At 39.0% G+C, this 21,375-nt stretch overlaps 1 protein-coding gene across 3 annotated transcripts in view; it reads right to left on the bottom strand.

Annotated features, from left to right (window-relative positions):
• Positions 1–21,375, bottom strand: part of Cntn4 (contactin 4) — a 904,382-nt gene that overhangs the window by 35,790 nt on the left and 847,217 nt on the right. For all 3 annotated transcript variants that reach the window (XM_076940198.1, XM_076940197.1, XM_034511644.2), the window contains one exon: positions 662–837. In XM_076940198.1, the coding sequence (XP_076796313.1) occupies positions 662–837 (176 nt within the window). The remainder of the gene's footprint in view (positions 1–661; positions 838–21,375) is intronic.

Raw genomic sequence — 21,375 nt, 5'->3', positions numbered from 1 at the left:
ATGCAGAAAAATAATTGTGGAAAATGTTTGTGATCAACACAAATTGTTTCTAGATTTAACCGTATCTTGGCACATATTCAATGATAATATATATTGTCCTGAAAAGTAAGGCATTTCAAAAATTGAAGCATTTGGATTCAGACTCCATGGAGATGATAAATCACTTCTGTGTGTTTTTAAAATCAAGGGAGCAAATACCAACTTTATGATGTTGAGTCTCCCAGAGGAGCACAGAGGAATACAATAGCAGCCTAAGGCATACAAGGAAACAATCGTTAAGATAAGCCAGTAACCCTTTGGTGGTATGTTATATGGTATGAGAGTAGAGCTTGGGGTTTGAGGTTCAAAGCTGAGGCACTTCATTTAGCAGATGTAGAGAAAAGGCATTTTATGTAACTCCTATGAACCTCAGTTTTCTTCTTCACACACAGTAGCAAACAACTAACTTGACATCAGGTTTATTATGCATGTTATACATCACATCATTTACTTAATTAGTGGTGCAGAAAAGAATAGGAATTAGCCATGTGTTCTGTGAAATAAGATGCTTCCACAATGACTTTACATTTGTTTCCAAGTAAATCCAAACATATTAATTTGGGTCAGTTTGCAGAACCTTTGCTATGTTGTTTCCTGTGGATAATATGACATTAATACTTACCCCTCCAACTCTTTCAAAGTGGTCTCCATCTTTGTCAAAGTCTATCAAATGTCCATTAAATGTCCAAGTAAACACAATGTCCAAGGAATGATCATGTGTCACCTGGCATGGAAGAACAATGCTTTCTCCCACAGTGACATCCATGCTGGAAGGGGGAACCATCACCTTTGTTGGATCTACAATTTGAAAGGAAACAATGAGGGCTGTGAATGCAGCTCAGTTGTAGAGCACCCTTCTTGCATATATAAGTAAAACCCTACATTCAATCTCCAGCACCATGGAACTCTTCCCTAGCCCTCCACAAAACAAACAACAACACAGTTTATGTGGCAGTGTAGAACCTAGAACAGAAGAGACATATTTGTTTTAGTGATCTTTCTTTCTTTGTTTGTTTCTCTCTCCTTCCTTCCTTCCTTCCTTCCTTCCTTCCTTCCTTCCTTCCTTCCTTCCTTCCTTCCTTCTCTCCTTTCTTCCTTCCTTCTTTTTATTAAATTATTTTATTTATTTACATTCCAAATGTTGCCCCTTTCTCAGTCCTTTCTCCCTAAGTTCTTTGCCCCATCCCACACCCCTCTGCTTCTGAGAAGGTGCTCCCCCGCCTTCCACTACCCACCCCCACTTCACCTCTACCAGCATCCCTCTTCCCTGGGAGCACTTAGCTTCTATAGAATTAGGCACAGCCTCTCCCACTGAGGCTAGACAAGGCAGTCCCCTGCTACATATGTGCTGGGGGCCACCGACCAGCCCATATATGCTTTTTGGTTGGTGGCTTAGTCTCTGGTAGCTCTGAGGGGTATGGGTTAGTTAATATTGTTATTCTTCCTATGGGGTTGCATTCCTCTATAGCTCCTTCAGTCCTTCCCTTAACTCTTTCATAGTCTCTGACCTCAGTCCAGTGCTTGGCTGTAAGTATCTGCACCTGTCTCAGTCCATGCCTGGTAAAGCCTATCAGAGTCAACTGAAAATATTTACGAGCAGAAAGGATTCTAAAAATTTCTGCCTCAGGATGCAAACAGTACTGAAAGCTTACTAATGTATTGCTACAGGAAGGTAATAGCCAGTGATGCCTAAAATGTTGCCTCAAGTGATAAGCCTACACACCAAACACAAGGAGAGTAGAGTCAAATGACCAGGCTCTATTCCTTGACAACATCTGGGTTATCAGCAAAGAGTCTTCACATACACCAGAGTCTACAGGCGTTTGGAATTGTAGTTTTTTTCTTTGTTTAACTTCTCTCCTTTGGTGTTGGACATTGAAGCCATGACTTTGCATGCCTTATAGCACTGAGCCACATTCTCAGCACATTTAGGGATCTTGGACAGATTTTTTTTTTTTTTATTAATGAAATCTAATGCCTGTTAACTAAGGACCAGAGGGGTTTCTCATACAAAGCATCATGCTGGCAGAGTTGTAGTACTGACAACAGCTAATTCATTAATTTAGTGCTTGTTGCCAATTCATGCTCCGAGCTGTGAAGTAGCAACAATCAATGCAAAGTAAGTCGTGCATGTCCACACACCAGAGAGGTCTCCCAGGGACCAGGGAAGATTAAACTAAGGAGCTTGAAAACCTCATTAGGTCCTTGGTTTTTATCAGTGTTTACTCCTTCAGCACTCGCGTTTGCTGTGTTATGAATTCTGATGCTTTTACTTGATTAATTTCCTTAAATTTGAATACAACCGCTGTATACAAATAAACAGATGGCTTCTTGTGAAAACAGTTTTCCTTTCTTTGATTTTAATTCACCATGATCGCGAAGGACCTGGATTTATGACTTCTGTTTTGACAAGTCACTCTCACTATTGTTCTGTGCACAGAACTCTCAGAAGCAATTACAACTCATGATGCTGCTTGAATCTGATTGCTATTAAGTGACAATAGTAAGGCCAACAGACACCCTGCAACATCCATTCTCTGCTTGTTTCCTGTTTCCACCATGGAGAGCGACAAAGCCAGGTCACCAGAACACAGGGTGACTTCCCTACCCCTGAAGCTATTAAGTTTATGAAAATTATTTTATTTTCTACACTGTTTTCTAGATAAACCAACGGCTTTGTTTAAAAAAGTTCAACTACCACAAGGAACAGTTTAATCATTAGACAATTAGTTTAACCAATGGATGTGTACATGGTAACACATATCCAAGCCGTTTTCTGTGCTTACTTGAGGAAGGTTGAAAAGGTATTCTGAATTAGAGATATTGTCTGTTGAGAAAAGTGGTTTTGCTCATGCAACAGATATATCTCCACACAGTCATGGTTATTGTAGCATTACCCACAACAAGCAGATCACAAAATCAGCCTAGATGTGCATCTGCAGATGAATGGGGAGGGAATAAAGAAAATGTGGTATGGAATTTTGATTGGCCAGAAAACAGGATGAAATTACATTATTTGAAGAAAAATGGATAAAACCAGAAACCAACATGTAAAGTGACATAGCCAGCCTCAGAAAGACAGTTAACCATATGTTTTCCCTTGTTTGTGGAATCTAGATTTAATAACAATAATATATGAAGGCTGGACATGGTGGTGCACTTCTTTAATCTCAGCACCCAGGAGGCTGAGGCAGGATGATCTCTATGAGTTAAAGGCCATCTTGGTCTACATGGTTAATTCCAGGCAGGGCTATAGAGACACCCCTCTTTATATACATACACGTACACATACCATATGTATACATATACTACACACACACACACACACACACACACACACACACACACACACACACACATGGCATGTTGTGGAAAGGAAGGGAACCATGAAGAAGGCTGGGAAGGACATAAGAGGGTAATAGGGATTGAATACTACCAATGCCCATGATACACATGTATAAAAATGCCACAATAAAATGAATCATTTTACAGCAAATATACACTATTTAAAATTATTATCCTATGGGAAAATAATTCCATTAAAATGCTAATGTGTCTTTCTATGAGTACAAGCATGCACATACTTGGTGCACATGCAGAAGTAGAAAGATTACTTTGTGTGCCAGTTCTTGCTCTGCTTGACACAGAGTCCCTTTGTTGTTCATCTGCGCATGCCTGTATAGCTGGCTGGTGAGCCTCTGAGATTTCTTTTTTCCCCCACATCCTGTCACATGTTAGTAATTCTGGAACTACAGATACAAAACACACATACAGCTTTATGTGTGTTTGGTGACTTGAATTTAGACTCTCATGTTTGGATGGAAAACAATTCACCCACTGAGCCTCAAGCCCAGTGATTCTAGTTTTGATGTTGTTTTCTGAATATGATGTCTTCCACTTTGCTTTAAAATTTCTTTTCACATCAACGTCAATGCTAAGATATTGTCTTGGTGCTTATTAAGGAAGTGTGTACGTGTGTGTATGTATGTGTGAGGATATGTGTGTGTGTGAGTGAGTATGTGTGTGTGTGTGCGTGCATGTGTGCATGTGTGTGCATGTGTGAGGATATGTGTGTGTGAGTATGTGTGTGTGTACGTGCATGCATGTGTGAGGATATGTGCGTGTGTGTGAGTATGTGTTTGTGTATGTGTGCTTTTGTGTGCACATGTGTTTACTCATTGTGAATCACTTGTGAGCAAATTTCCTAACTGATGGTTGTAATAATGTGATTTGGTTGCTTTGTGTCTTCTCTTTTTAAATTTTAATTTCTTTTTTTAGGAAGGAGCTTTAAAAAGTATAGGACTCTTTAAAGGCTTGGAACTTGCCAAAGAGCTAATAGCTAGTTTACTTTTAATGACTTAAGGGAAAATGTACCAAGAACTGCTTTTAATAATAGCTAAATGCCACAGCAAAGGCTGTTGATAAATGATGATAATAATCCTGGGGGTCACATGCTTGTGGGTAATCTTCAGCACTCTGTAGTTGGCCCCTGTCCTTCAATAAAAATAAAAATCAATGCTGGATAAACCAATTTATCAATTTTTTGTAAGATGTGTATTAAAAAGTATGTCCTAAATATTAAATGAACATCAAGATTCTCAGTGACTCTGACTGTACCATGTTTTCTTTTCTTTTTTTTTTTTAAACTTAGGATGAAACCTAACATGGATAATAGCAAAAGGCTGCACTTTTGGAAATTAGCAACCTTGGCATATATTGCAGGATTGGCAGTGCACAAAGACAAGATGAATATTTCAGTAACGTGAGGTATCCATGTAACTGCCAAAGGAAGCTAATGCAATCTTAGGCTGCACTCATTGCTTGTGTTATTTCAATTTGAGGAGGTAATAATCCGGATGCATTTTGCATTAGTCAGGGCACAGCTAACCACTACTGTCCTTTGGATTCACTGACAGATTAGTACACCCACACTAGTGAAGGACCTAATACATTTAAACAGCAAAAATCACTGAGAGTGTTCAGTACAAGAAACAGATATTAAGAGATGTGTGATAGTAGCTTTCAAACCCATGAAGGGTTTACAAGCAGAAGCTTAGTTGCTTAATTTTGTTTTTGCCCGCAGTAGACAGGAAAGAGCAACAGTACTATTTTAGTTCTGCATAAAGAATGGATTTCTAATCATGAAATCTTTCTAACAGGAAAATGGGTTTCCTGCGAGCATCATGGATCCTCATTTAGAGAGGTATCCAAATGGATGGTTGGACTATCAGAAATGGACACAAAGTTATGCTCATGTGTAGTCAGGCTGAACAAGGTCGGTTGCATCTTATACTTGCGGGTTTCCCCCTTTCATCAGGACCAGACCATGGTGTCTTCCTGGCTTCTCCGCCTTTACCATTTTTCCATGTGTGACTGATGGGTAGTTTGTGGGAAGGTAGTTTGAATTTATACAGAAAATTCCTGCCTGCATCAATTCGTCTATAATGGCTGTCAAATTATTCACATATAGCAGGTAACATTCTCCTCTAGGGAAGAGCATTCTTGTGTCTCTGATGTGATCTCTCTGTTCTATTACTTACAAAAGTTGACAACTCAGGACTTCTTTTATTCAACAGTTTATAGGGTATAACTGTCATTATTTTAATGCTTAAAAATTCCCCATTTTGGCCAAAGAAATCCTTTGAGGTTGGGGGTGGGGTCTCTGTCCTGTTGGCATTTTACCACTCAACATTTTCTTACATTCTGGTTCAGAAAGAATGTTCTAGACCCCTCCTTCATGAATGTGTGATATACACACACATACACACATTTGTACACACACACACACATGGAGAAAGAGAGACAGAAGACAGAGAGACAGAGAGAGACAGACAGACAGACACACACACACACACACACACACAGAGAGAGAGAGAGAGAGAGAGAGAGAGAGAGAGAGAGAGAGAAAGAGAGTTAGAGTTAAAGATTATCATTTTTCAGCTAAGCTGTGCTGGGTTACCAGCACATATAGATGCAGCCATTTCCAGCATTTCTCAGTGACGTGTGCTGGGAATTGAAATTGTGTCCTTAGACTTTCATGGCATGTGCTTGCCCAGTGATTCCCAGCCCTAGGCTTATCTTACATTTCCAGTTTTATATCTCTAGAATCAATCACTTCTCCAAGGAACCCTGGTATTTTTAGTTGAATATATTTTTGAGAAACCCAGTTAGCAACACTCAACATGCTCCTTCTTACTGACATCATCTTACACAACACAACACAGACACACACACACACAGACACACACACATTGCATGTGTATACACAAGTGCACACATACAAACAGTTATAGTTTTAAATATATCCTATTCTACAAATAATTCTTTATGGTCTTGAGTTTCTCTTCGTGCTGTTGTCCTTATGATTGATCCCCCAACCTTGCTCTCTACCTTCTCTGCATCATTCTATGACTATCCATGGCCATTTTGTGTCTTAGATTCTGGACTCACAGACTCACCAGTCCTTAAAACTCTCCAACTCATCTGATCATCTTTAATGATCCAGTATTTTGATTTTTTTCTTTGTAGTAAGAAAGGCAAAGAACGGAAGGCCATATAGTTTGAATTTTATTTAGCATATATATATATATTTTTCAAAACATCACCAGGGGTTAAAGAAATATTTCATCTGCAAATGTGCTTGCTCCACAAGTGTGAGGACTATCATTTGGATCCCCAGTATCCACATAATGTTAGGTGGGGGATGATAGCCACACTACTTCCAACATACAGAGGAAAGATCCTCTGAACAAAGATGAGAATCCTGGAAGCAAGTTGACTAGTCAGACTAGCTAGATCAGCAAGCTCTGTGTTAAACTGAAAGACCCCACCTCAGATAATAAGGTGTAGAATGACCAAAGAAAATTCCCTATATCAATCTGCAGCCTGAACACACATACACACATGTGTGCTTGCAAACATGTGCATTCATGCACTTGAGGACATTCATAATGCATGAATGCATACTCATATACACATCCGCATGAGAAGAAAAATAGAATAAAATATACCACCAAACACTAGAACTTAAAAGACAGTTAGCTCTAATTGGAGAGCAGGTATCATTAAAACCTGATCTTTTACAATACTTATAATAAAAAATAAACAGAGTTACAGAATAGCCAAGGCCACAGAGAAACATCTCAAAACAAAACAAAAACCATGAACATATATATGAATAAAAGCATGTACACACAAAAAAGAATAACAGAATTAACTAATCCACTAAAATTTGAACAATGAGTTGATATACAAATAAATATTTATTCTCAGGGGCTTAAAATATACTGAGCTTTTAGAGACCTATTCATCCTTAAATAAAAAAACCTGAATTCATTTTCTAATTATTGTACTCTGTTGGGTCATTATATTGTATGGTTTAACTTTTCTTCCTTCCTTTCTTTCTTTCTTTCTTTCTTTCTTTCTTTCTTTCTTTCCTTCTTTTTCTTTCTTTCCTTTTTTGAATAGTGTTCTGCTATGCTGCTTGACCTGCACTGGAATTCCCCTTTTGCCTCAGCTTCTAGAGTGTTAGGATTACAGGAATATGCCACTACTTGACCACTGCCTTAGATTCTATACTGTAACACACTAACTCAAGAGCATACACACACACATACACTCACACACACACACACACACACACACACACACACACACACACACTCACACACACACACACACACATACTCATACACGGTACAGAGCGTCCATGTCCACACATGTAATTTGCACTTTTCTCCTAGAGTTACTTAGAGAACATAATCCCTTCTGTTGGAGAGCTGAATGGGTACGCGAGATGGATGAAGTATGAAGGTTCTTGAGAAATCTATGCATGTTTTCCTTTGTCACATTGTTTTATTATTGCTAGTTACAAGTACAAATTCCATACCCCCACCCCAACCTGTAGAAAACAAAGACATAATCAAATCGCAAGAAAGAAAAGCAAATATTTTTACAATGGCATCCTGAATCACAAAGAGTACTTCCATCCCCAAAGCACATAGGCTCCTTTGCCTCTTTGGGAGCAAGACCAGCTTACAAATCTAGATAACCTTCATTCAGCACATAGTAGCTAATTAAAGACTCCCTTTGAGTGATTCTCTCCCAGCTCTGCCTGTATCCACCAGTGGCTCCATTCCTCCCAAACTATAAGCATCAAAAGGACAAAATAAAGCTGCCCAATTAAAAGCACAGAGAGGCTTCCCTAGAATCAGCATGAAAAGAATGCTGACTGATCAGAATTGCCCTCATTTGCATGGCAGCAGGCATTGCTGGCAGGGCCAGTGGGGGGAGGGGTATAGGACACTGTTCTATGGGTCTCTTTAACCTGGTGACCTAAAGAGGGCATCAGTGTGTAAATCCTTTCCTGAATCCAGGCATTTAATTGGTACCTTGATTTTTTGAGCAACGTGATAAATGACATAAAAGAAAACACCCCAGTCATCCTGAGTAGAAACCAGAGGCTCCTTTGTATAGCAATTTATAAATCACCTGTAAGAGAATACTTACGGTCTGTTATCAAGGAGCTGAGAAAATAAATACAAAAGAGAGCTGTTTAATAGAGTGACTGACACAAATAGAAATGTCACAAGCCAACCAAGGGTGGCAAGATTGTTGTACAGCAATCACACTTTTGATTATCAGGTTAGTGAATTTTCCTGGTTCCAATGTGTAGCAGAGAGTGCTTATTTAGTTACACGAATAGAATTGTTCGAAGGACACCCAAACACAGTTCGTTGTCTCTCAAGTCTTGGGTCAACTATTGATATCAAGTTGTTTCTTTTTAAGAACAAGTTATAACGTGTCTGAAAATCATTCGTACTCCACCCACTTACTCTTCATCTTGCATGCCACCAGGGAAAGCAAACTTCTAGCTTTTAGATTTGCATAGTGTTGAAGTCTTATGGTTTCTCTGTTAGGATGTCTTTCTAAATGCAAAGAATTTTCTGAAGGTGTCCGAGCCTCTATGATCAATAAAAATACTCTTAAATCAGACTAGCAAGTAAGTAACCAGGAGTGGGGTGGAGAATTGGCTAAATTTATCATCTCAGCTTGACATTTTCTTTTTGAAGCCTTCTTTATGGTTTAAAAAGAAATGACAATCTAAAGAGATTTTCAAAAATGCTTCTCAATGACAAATTAAATAAAGACCATCTTTAAGTTAAAGTCTAATTAGAACCACTCCATGACATGCCTACGGTTGTGATGGAACATTAAAAAGAGATTCATACATATTTACATCAAGTAATGACTAGATTTTTTTTTTTTTTTCTGTTCAGGAAGGAGGATTTATAAGTGTGTTTCTTTCACTTACTACACATGAGTAATTCCACCATGAGTCACTGGGCAAAGGGGTCCTCAAAGAGTCTCATTAGTGTCAATAAGACAGAGTGAGTCACACCATAAGCAACACAAAAATAAGGCACAATAAAGTCTTTGTTGATTAAAGAAATACAGTCTTGCTATTGAGAGGCATTTGCTGCATCTCCTGATCCAAAATAAGAGCACTTTGCTAGATTCCACAAGAGATAGCATGTCTTTCTTGAGACAGTAACAATGGATTTGAAGACAAAGCTTTTTTTTTGGCTCGCCCACAAGCAAAGCAGCACTTGAGCGCCCATGCTCATCCATACACAGGCTTCCGTGTAAAGGAAGGATGAATATCTCAGACAGTAGATGGCGCTATAGCCTCGCAGAACGAGTACACGGCCTTTCGATCTGTTTAACTTGCTCCTGTCAGCAATTTTCTGCATGTTTTCAGTTTCTTGAGTTTGAGGTCTCAGGGAAAGAAGTGGTAACTCTTTCATTCAGAAGCGCACGTCAGTGTGTGCTTATAAATATGAGAAGAAGACAGCGAGGAGCTCACAGAGCTTAAGATGGAGGCTATTAATTCCTTGGTGAGCACTATTAGCCGGCTCTCCTTTATTTGGCATGGTAATATTGATTTCTGAAGCTTTCTGCTACACAAAACCCTGACCAGACCCACATACCCCAGCAGTCAGGTCCACTCTGGCTAGCTTATCTTGGGGGCTCATCTGTAATTCTCAATGAATCTTATTCCGGTCATCTTATCAAAAGAAATCAACTATTAACAGCTGCTCAGCTCCTGGCGATAGCTGCAATGGCCCTTTAGGATGCATGCTGGACGAGACATCATGAATTTAGCTAATGAGACTTTTCTTTCTGTTGCACTCTCTGCTTCAGAGCAGACTCTGTATGCTTTCTAGAAACTTGATGGAGAATGAAAATCAGTAGATTTCTCGGTTAAGGGTCTGTTAATGTTCTAAATTTTGAGAAGATGCCAATTACTGGAAAATGCTCTTGTAAGCCTGGGCAACTCTCTGGGGTAAGTTTGTGGGTCACTGCACAGGAGTATAGTTGCCCACACCAGAAGAAAGGGAAGTTTTCTTTTCATTGAGAATTACTGACCCACAAAGAAAAGAAAATCAATGAAAGGTCAGAACAATACAAAGCAACTTAATTCAGTTTATTTTCCAAGTGATGTTACAACTTTTTATGTTTTTAAAATTAGTCGGAGAAGACATAAAGATATGAAGATATGTCAAACACTTAAAAATTTCCATTTAATAGATATAAAGGGTAGTGGAAGGGTAGGAGCAGTTGGAAATCTGGCAGAAAAGATGAAAAGACACAGAAACTGACCAAGCAAGTCATGGAAGAGCACAGAACTTTCTACTGCATATACATCAAACACGGCACACTCATAAAAAAGGTCAGTCACAATGAGAGGGAGACAGGTAGACAAGAGTTAGGAAAAACATGAACAGCCTGTCTCTTATGGAGCAGTATTCCATTTATTGGTCTTTAGGATATTAAAATATAAAAATATAAAACACTTTATGAGAAATAACTCCAAACCATGCTCATGAAAGCAACCATAATTAGGCTCAGTGGGTCACCCCCACACAAAATGAAAACCAAAAAGGGACTGGCAATATGGATGAGCAGGTAAAGGCACTGGACACCAAGCCTGGTGACCTGAGTTTGATCCCCACAATCCAAATGGTAGAAGGAGAGAACTGACTTCCTCAGGATGCCCTTTGATTTTTGATTTCCACACATATTCCTGGGCAAGCATGGACATACACATAGAGAAAGAGACACACTCAGGCCCACACACAGAGAGACACACACACACAGACACACACACACACAGACACACACACACACACACACACACACACACACGCACACTAAATGAAATAATTTTAATCTACTAAAACAAAGCAAAAGACATACAAGTAAGAGGGGGCTTCTGGGAAGAACAGGTTCAGTAGAAGAAAGCAGGCAATAAAAGGGGGCGCTGAGGGGTAAAGATGAACAAAGTGCACTAGGCTGGTACTTCCATGAAAATAGTGCCTGGAATTTAAGTCAGAGGTTAGCCTTGACCCAAATCTACATCCACAGTTTCCAAATCTATATTTAAGTCATTTATAAAGGCAGATAGCCTTTGCTGTTGTGATGAACAAAACACTCCAAGTGTATAGTATATGAAAGACCACGTTCATAGAGTTATTAAGGGGCAGAAGAAGACATAGCTATATGGCTAGGTCTTCATTAACTGAAAACAGATATTTTTTTCTCATTTCAGAAACATGCTAGTTACTTAAAAATTCAAACAAAGAGAACCTTTGAAGGTTCATAAGTATGAATGTATACACACAGGTATGCATTTAAATATGAACATTCATTGATACATCTTAGTTGAAAGATAATTACATACTTAAATTTCCCACTAGAACTCAACAGCTTAACATTGGTAGAGAAGACAGTAAGAGCAAGTCCACAGCTTAAATTCTAACAAACATGTATATATTATTTGTTTAATTGATGTCAGGTCCCTGGTGTCAAGTCCCTGGGCTGCATTGAAAAAAAAAAAACAAAACTTGTCAATTTGCTATATTTTCTGATAAACCAATACCTAAAAATTATAGGTAAGAAAATTCAACTCACTGTTTAGACCATTTATAATTCATTTATTACACAGGCCTAATGTGTAAGGTATATGGATCTACTTATAGACTGCTGCTCTGTAATTTATAAAACCCTTCCATTTACCTTCTGCAAGAAAAACAATCATTTTTCTTGTTGCCATACTAGGATTAGATCCTTTTCAAAACCCCACTGGGATTCATTCACTCTAGGCTATAAGGTACCACAGGAACCAACAGAACACTCTGCCATGGTGGAGACTCCCAGATAACACATGGGGAGCTAAACATCCTTTACTAGAAACAAGGCCAGAGCACATTCACACATGGTAGCTGGTGGTTAGACTTCCAGAGGCAAAAGATTTTTTTTCATAAAGAAGCATTGGGGTTGAGGCCAACTTTTCTAAAGCATCATCACATAGAAATGTATTAAACTCATAGCCTGGTGTCTAAGATCCCAGTTGTCAACTCTGGGCACACTGCAATGGTGCATCAATCACCAAATTAGAAGTCATTTGGCATCTCTGATCTGCAGTTTTCAAGGTGCTGGCATTTGTCATTGTAGGGTGACTATGGAATTTTTTATGAATCACTGTGCGGATCAATGAATTTTTGATATGCTTCATAAACCCTGCTACATGGTGTGAGCTATACATGACAGTATTACTACCAGAACCAAAGATTTGCCTGGGAAGAAATGAAAACAGTTGTTTTGAGAGTTAGAAGAGGGTGATGTCTAAGGAAAAGAGCTCTGTCATAAGTCATGGTTCCAAGGGAGCTGCTGGCTGCTTAGTAAAAGCCAGAAAAGATGACAAAGTAATTTTTGGTTCAAGCATGAATGCTCAAGTATAGGAGTTTATGTGCAATTGCCAGATGCTTCAAGCTAGCCGCTAAATCCAAAGACTCTTCATGCGCCAGCAACATTCTGGCATTTCAAGCCAGAGGGCTGCATAAATGTACATTCCAACAGGAAGAGATGTCAGGGGAAAATTACTCAAAAGAAGTAACTGAGAAACTGATGAGAAAGGCTATGGACTCAAAATAATCTAAACCACTGGCAAGAGAAGGAAGTAAAATCTGAGTGCAGACTGGGACTAGACAGATGGCTCAATAGGAACAGCCCTTGCTCTGCTATAGTGAGGATCAGAGTTTGATTTCTTCATCACATAAAAGTTGGGTGGGATGAGAACCTTCCTGCAATCCTAGAGGTTTGAGGCACGGATGGGATCTTGGAGTAAGCTGCCTGGATAGACTAGTCAATCAGTGAGCTGTGAGTTCAGTGAAAACTCTGCCTCAGTAAACAAAGAGAGTGATGGATGAAGACATCCAATGTTTGACCGCTACAAGCACACCACACACAAGAACATGCATATGCATACATACGTGTATACCACACATGCAAAAGGATAAAAAGAAAGCATGAGAACTTTTAAAAGACGATGGTTAAGAGGAATAACCTGTTGTTTATGTTTTCAAAGGATCATTCATCAAAGGGCAGGAAGAGGTCACATTCATTTATAACGTCTTGAAAACATGATAATCCTTTATCTCTGAGCAGAATTTTTAATGTGTGCATTCAAGACAAATTTCTAAATTGCTAAATAGTTTCCTTTATTTCTCCCAGCAAGAGTTAAAGCTGCAGGGTATATTTCAAGATGCTCAGGAAATGTGTATACTAAATAGTTTCCTTTTTTTGTTGTGTGGTTACCTGGTAGATCCTTTTCATGAAAAGAAAAAAAAATAATGAGCAAGTAGATTTCTTACTGATGTCAAGCTCTCATTGGCTGGAATTATCATTGTTAGGTTCTTAACCAAAATTGTAGTAAAGGCCATCATGAGCTTCATATATATCATCATGCTTGTCTGCGTAACAGCATACATGTTATATGTTTATCATGTGCCACAATTTCTACCATACGACTGCACCCAAGACCTCACTAAGCTATGGACATTATGAGGGGGACGGAACATGCCTCTATCATTCAGTATACAGTACATTCATATTACACAGTGGCAGTCATAGCAGGTATCTGAATACCTAAAGTGAACAGGGCTGGTGAATGGCTCATTGGTTAAAGAGCTCATCATGTAAGTGAAAGACCATGGGTTTGAAGCTCCAGAATGTGATAATATACACCTGTGATCACAACACTCCTATGTAAACAGGGGAGATTGACACAGGACAATACCTGGAAGGCAGCAATCCTGGAATAGGTGGTTGTAATAATGAGACCCTGCTTCAAACATGGTGAAAAGCAACACACCATATTGCTTCTCCCTCTGAGTTCTATACATGTGCATGGATGCACTCACACACATATGCATACACATATCACACATAAATATGCACACATACACAATGGAAGCAGAAGATGAGCAAACACAAGGCAGTTTTACTTTCCAGTCTGTGACACAGACTTCAGTGTCATCACCTTTTCCAACAGGCCACACAACTAATTAGGAGGAGAAAACAGGTACTGGTCCCCACCTCTTGTAGACTCCACAGGCCTATAAGCTACTGATTTCTATTTCAATACGACTACAGTTCACTGCTCACTTTAATTTGCTGTGAAAGAGGCACTTGGGTGGCTGCCAACTCACAGGTATAAATGAGCTCTGTCTAATTCTCTTTTGATTCCGAAAGATTGTGACATGATGTGTTGGAACCAGAGATACCCTTTTCTGGAGTCAAGACATAAGAAGGGAGAAGAAGAAATGGGAAGCTGGTTGTGTTCAAAGTGATGTGGAAAGAAAACATCCAAGAGCAAAATCATGGGAAGCCACTCCAGGAAGCCACTCCAGGAAGGCAGGAAAGGATCATTAGACATATGTCCCCAAATAGAGTAACAGCTTGACAGGAGGCAAAACAAATGTCTCTAAGATAATATATATTAGAAAACTAGATCACTTAGGTGGCAGCTTGGGGATTAAAGGTGAAGGCCTTGGACAATAGAGACAGAATTTCCCAAATCTTAATTGCATATGTATCACTTACCATGTTGACCCTAGGGAAGTTAAATATTTTCTGAGTACAGCAGTTTCCCTGGATTTCATTGAAAGGGTAATACATCCCTCATATTTTGAGAATTGATGGATATATTTCTGAAACGTTTTGAGAATAATACTTGCTGTATAATAAGCACTCAGTATATGCTAGCTTGTCTTTATTCATTGAGACTGTCATAATGCATGTAACGTACTTTTCATAATGCATGTAACATACATTCACCTCCTTATTCTCCTCCCTTCAACTCCTCCCTTGTCCTCCCTACCATTTCATCTCCCAACTTTATATGCTCTTAAAAAAATTCCTTTGAGTCTATTCAGTGCTGCCAGTCTATGCGTACCTGTTGGGCTATCTACTGGGGGGCGTGGAGCCTATCTAGGGCTATATCACTGAAGAAAACTGGCTCTCCCTTTTTGAGAAACCATCAATTGTCAATAGGTCATCATTGAGGAGAAGGAGTCCGTGAGTCCCTCACTTATCCATGCTGGAATTTTAGAAAGCTTGATTTTCTGCATTCAATCATAGCTATGGTGGGTTCATGTGTACAATAACCCTGCCATGAAGGGAAAACAGGTTTTTTTTTTTTTTTTTTTTTTTTTTTTTTTTTTGTCATAATCATCTACTATCTTTGTATCTTACCATGCTTTTCCCTTTCTTCTAAGAGGTTCTCTGAGTCTCAGTGGGGAGAGAGTGTGGTGTATTTGTGTGTGTGTGTGTGTATGTGTGTGTGTGTGCGCGCGCGCGCGCGCTCGTGTGCATGTGTCTCATTTAGAGATGAGAATCCCTTATTTCTGCACTCTGACCAGCTGTATCTGTATTAATTGCCACTTACTAGAGAAAAAGATTTCTCTAATCAGGGTTGATAGACATAAAGGGCAGTTCCATATCATGTCAGTTTAGTGGAATAATGGTTCTTTTTTTAGGGTCTATGGTTTACTCAGTCATAGGCTCTTGCCCCAGTTAACAGTGCCAGGCATGACATCCATTTGTGGAGCAAGCCTTAAATCCAAGCAGAAAGCAATGGGTTACTCCCATAACATTTGCGCCAATGTTCATAACTATTTTACCAATGTTCATATTTTGGTAGGCCAGTCCATACTTACCATGCAGGGTTCATAGCTGAGTTAGACTGATGGTTATTTTTCTCCCATTCTATGTGCTATCTTGAAGAAGATAGCCAAATCAGATATGCTGTCACATCTAGCTTAGAATAAATGTAAAAATCCTTACAATGGCTATAATACTCTACACAATCTCAAATGATGGCTCATTGAAGACATAATTCCTAAGGAAAAGAATCACTTTTGTATGTAACAATAGATACTCATGTCATTTAGATTCAAACAGAAAACTTTTATGTGAAGTCCGACCACCAGAGATTCTAGATTTCAGACAGAAGTTTACTCTTAGAAACTATAAGTAGTTAAAACAAATTCAACTCTTGACACAGAAATATCTAGATACAAATTTTGATTCTGGTGCTTACTAGTTTTCTGATTCTAAATAAGCCTTTTGGCCTGAAAGTTAGTTAATTACTTACTTATGCGTTTCTCTGTGGTGTACATGTGTATGTTTGTATGTGTGTCTGTGGATGTACTTGCCAAGTGGGCACCTGTGGAGTTCAGAGTTTGGTTATCAGGATATTTTTATTAATCACTGCTTAACTCTATTTTTTGAGACAGAGTCCATATTTAATTCAAGGCTCACCAATTTGGCTAGGCTGGCTAGTCTCCTCTCATACCATAACACTGAGGTTGCTAGTGTGAATCACATATAACTGGTTTTATCTGAGTGTTGGTAATAGGAACTCAGGCTAGTTGTGCTGTAAGTTTGTTGCTCACTGAGTCATCTTCTCCATCTCTGGAAAATTTATTTTTAATTTGGAATATCCTTGTGGCTCTATACAATATGATGAGACATAAATTCTTGAGAAAAGTTTGTGCTCATGATCATAACAATCGTGAGCATCAATCACTAGCCCTACCCCCACTAAACCCGTTTAGGGATTGTGTCCAAGTAGTTTATGTCCATGAAATTCAGATATAGGGAACATCTACAAACACACAAGGATTAGAGAGGAGAGCAAATAAAATTTAATTAGAGAACAAAACTATGCCCATGTAAGTCTCCTGAGAAATAGAATGGCCTTCTAACTTATAACTAAGTCCGCTTCAACTTTACAAGAAAACTAAAGAAGAAATAGAACTGACAGCTACTAGCATTGATAACAATGGCTCAAAAAATTTTGCTTCTAGTGAATGAACCATAAAGAAATTATCAGTGTACGTGAAGATTTCGATGCCAGGACAATGTACAAACACCTCGATAAACAGCTCAGGTGCCTCCGTGCTCATTTGCCAGGGCAGCACACCAAGAAGAAAGATAATCCCAGAATGATATCAAGTCAAAGGATTATTATGCTTGTTGAATCCACATTTCAGACTTCCATTAGCTCTCTGGACATCATCAGATGCTGTGAAAAATGCTGAAGACAGGACAATATGACCCTGAACTGAGAAGATTAATAACCGGTGAATAACTAAACTAGCTCACTGATCATTTGCTATGCTGATTTCTACAGCTATCCTAATGGATTATTTGAATAGTTTATTGGGCATAGCCAAAAATAGCGCTTACTGAGGGACATGAAAGTTCATTGCATACCTTAATTGAATGGCATATTTGGCTTTGCAGCACAGACTCTTCAAATCTTTATTTTTCTTCTCTTGTTTTCTGCTTTTTAATTCTCTAGAATTGCTCAAGGACAAAGGGTTGCTTTGGGGAGCAACAACACAAACTCCAATATGCACTGTAAGACTGTTCATCTCACAGGGGCACCTGAGGCCTGCTGCTGGTCTTGGTACCATGATGAGGCACCCAAGAGGGGGTGGTAAGGTAGCAACCTTCTGGTGGGCAATCCATTCTTCAGTTGCGGTTAGAAGACTTCAACATCTACGTTCCAACACAGGCATGTATTTACATAATGCTAAACACAGATTTATAATTTTCATCATGTTAGTGGTGAATAACGCTCAGGCTTCACCCCTGTTTCTTTTACAAGCTCAGTTCAAGCACTCAATAGTTATATAGATAACCTAAAACCATGAGTCCTGAAAAATGAACACTGCAGGTGGCCTTTCTTATCCATGCTATTTGGCTTTACCCGGAGTAATTTATGCACTTGGAAGATTTTATAAGGATAGAATAATAACAAAGAAATAAAAATAATTACAGGGAATACGTGTAAGCCCTGTGCTGACTTCTTTCCATGTTATCTTGTTCCCATTTCTATCAGCTCTATTAGGGAGTCATTTAACACTTCTTTAAATAGTAGTAAAGGTGGTTTTTTAAAAGTCATAAGCCTAGGAGGCTGAAAGAATGATTGAAAGGCATTCTTACTAAAATTGGGGATGTGTAGAAGCAATTAGATGGCTAATGAACAAGAATCCTTGAATCTTAAGCTGACAGTGGGGACAGGCAGGCTGGAAAGAAGTCCAGCTTTATACGACATCCTCCAAAAATCCCCAAAGTGGTTTGCTACAATTGCAGTAGCAGAGCTCTGATTGGCTGAATGGTGTTAGAAGCAGATGGGCCTTCAAATCTACACTATTCTACACAGCCCAGTAACTAGCACTCCCTATCCCTGAAATATGCTTAGATTTTACTTTCTAAGGAGTTAATATGCAAGAGGTTCTCTGAGCCAGAGGATAGCATCTCAAATTGATTATAGTAGACATATAGTGACTGTCCAAATAACTGAACTCTGAGATTCCTTGTTTCTCGCTCAATATGATTTCCAGAGACTTCTGCCATCCAAAGAGACAGAAGACTGGATAGTATTTCCAAGAAGAAATCAGCCAAAGAGAGAACCTATAAAAATTCTGATGAGGCTTGAAGGAATTTCCAAGGAGATGATTTAGTCACATAGAACTCATATACAATAAAGTTTTATCCACAGGTTATATATTAATGAACAGAAATATCTTTAGATGTTTCCACAACAATACTGGAATTTGGAGGACAATGGAACAACACTTCAAAAATGCAGAGGGAAATTTTCTTCTACTCTAGAATTCTAGTTCCAGATAAACTGTTATCTAGTATGTGAGAAAAGGCAAGAAACTTCAAGAGAATCAAATTACTTTTCAGAAAAGCATTACAAGATATACTTAAAGAAATAAATAAATGAAGAAATAAATCAGGAGGGAGAAGGAGAAGGAAGAGAAGAAGGAAGAAAAAAGGAAGAAGGAAGAAGGAAGGAAGAAGAGGAGGAAGAGGAATAGGAGAAGGAGGAGGAGAAGGAGGACAAGGAAGGAGATATTTATAATTTCCAGGAGGATGGTAAAGTAACAACCTGAAATGATAGAGTAGTTGTATTTTTTTGTTGCTGTGATAAAATACCCTGACCAACAGTAACTTAGAGGAAAAAGTGTTTAACTCATAATTCCAGGTTACAGTCCACTGCAGCAGTGAAGTTAAAGTTTCAGGGTCTTAAAGCAGCTAGATGTATAGTATCCATAGTCAGGGGCAGAGAGTAGAATACATGCTTGCCTGCCTGCCTGCTTGTTTGTGTGCACTCAGCTTGCTTTCTCTACTTTTACACAGTTCAGTGGCCTCCCACCCCCTGCCCAAGGTATAGTGACACCCATCGTGGGTTAGCTCTTTTTATACCAATTGAGTAATTTATATAGTCCTCCTGACATGGTATGAGACCAACTCAGTGAAAACAATCCCTTACTGAGACTCCCTTCTCAGGTGACTCTAGGTCAAATTGACATTAGAGCTAACCAAAACAATGACACTTTATAGTATGTGTCCAATCATCTTTAAATGCTCAAAAGAACTTTTGAGCAGGCTGTGGTGCCACATACCTGTAATTCCTGTAACTCAGACACTGTGACAGGGAGGACTGTGACTTGCAGGCTGGCAAGATCTTGTCTCAGAAACAAGACAAGGGTTAGAGGTGATGGCATGTTGGCACTCATAAAAATTCAAATACCAGCACATACATACACACACAGAGACACACAGACATAAACACACACACACACACACACACACACACACACACACACACACACACACACACATGCTGTGATGGTTTGTATATATGCTTGACCCAGGGAGTATCACTATTGGGAGAAGTAGCCTTGTTTGAGAAGGCATGTCTGTGGGCATGGGATTTAAGACCTTGTCATAGCTGCTTAGAAGTGTGTCTTCTCCTAACAGCCTTCAGATGAAGATGTAGAATTCTCAGCTCTTCTGGCACCATGCCTGTCTGGAGGCTGTCATTCTTCCACCTTGATGATAATGGACTAAACTTCTGAAACTATAAGCCATCCCCAATTAAATATTGTTCTTATAAGAGTTGTCTTGGTCATGGTGTCGTCTATCACAGCAATAGAACCCTAACTAAAACACATGCCAAGCAATACATAACACAACAAGACAGAGCACACAGAACCCTATTATGGTTTGGAACATTGTTCAAAAGCTTGGGATTTGATTTAGTAATGTTAATGTTCTAGAAAACTAACAAACAGATATTCTGGAAAAGGCAGAAAGAATGAATGGGGGAGGGCTACTGAGAGAGCTGAGCGGGTGAAAATGCTTGCCACCAAGCTTGACTACATACTTGAGATCAATCCCCAGCACCTGCATGGTAGAAAGATAGACATGGCTCCCATCAGGTGTCCTTTGACTTCAATTTGGGCACAGTGGCCTACCCCATATTACATCTATACACAAAATAAGTAAATGAGTTGATAAAAAATACAATAAAAATAATGGGAGACAGGAATAAAAAGAGGAAAAAGGAGACTGGAGAGAGAAGTGATTATAGCTTGGTATATTACTGCTTTAGGAGCAACACGGCAAGTTATAATTGCAGCTACAGATTAAGGACCTAGCCAGAACTGTGATTGATTTATTCCAGGAAGATGTATGAAATAAAATTAAAGACATTTATTTAAGGTGTAACTGGACTACTCAAGCTAGGATGTGGTCAACATGCTTCTCCTTTGGCCTCTGGAGTAGCAGCGACTGAAAATGTGCCTTACTTGTTTAGTTTAGAATTTAGTTTCTTTTTTTTTTCCATTGGATATTTTGTTTATTTAAATTTCAGATGCTTTCACCTTTCCCCATTTCTCCTCCCTAGAAACCTCCTATCCTGTCCCCCCCCCCTTTTTGCTTTTAGACCATTTTTATTACATACATGTATTAAGGTCAGTTCTAGGTTGAGGGTCTATCAATACAATAGATGCAAATAATCAAGGAACAAGCAAGACAATAAACACAAATAGTCAAGGAAAGTGAGAAGGTAATCCCTGAAACCAAAGAGTCAAAAGATGTAAATATGAAATGGACTTAGAGATGAAA

Source organism: Arvicanthis niloticus, chromosome 9, assembly GCF_011762505.2.
Source record: "Arvicanthis niloticus isolate mArvNil1 chromosome 9, mArvNil1.pat.X, whole genome shotgun sequence".
Taxonomy (NCBI): domain Eukaryota; kingdom Metazoa; phylum Chordata; class Mammalia; order Rodentia; family Muridae; genus Arvicanthis; species Arvicanthis niloticus.
Note: the sequence above shows the minus strand (reverse complement) of the source record. Positions and strands in the feature narration are given on the sequence as shown.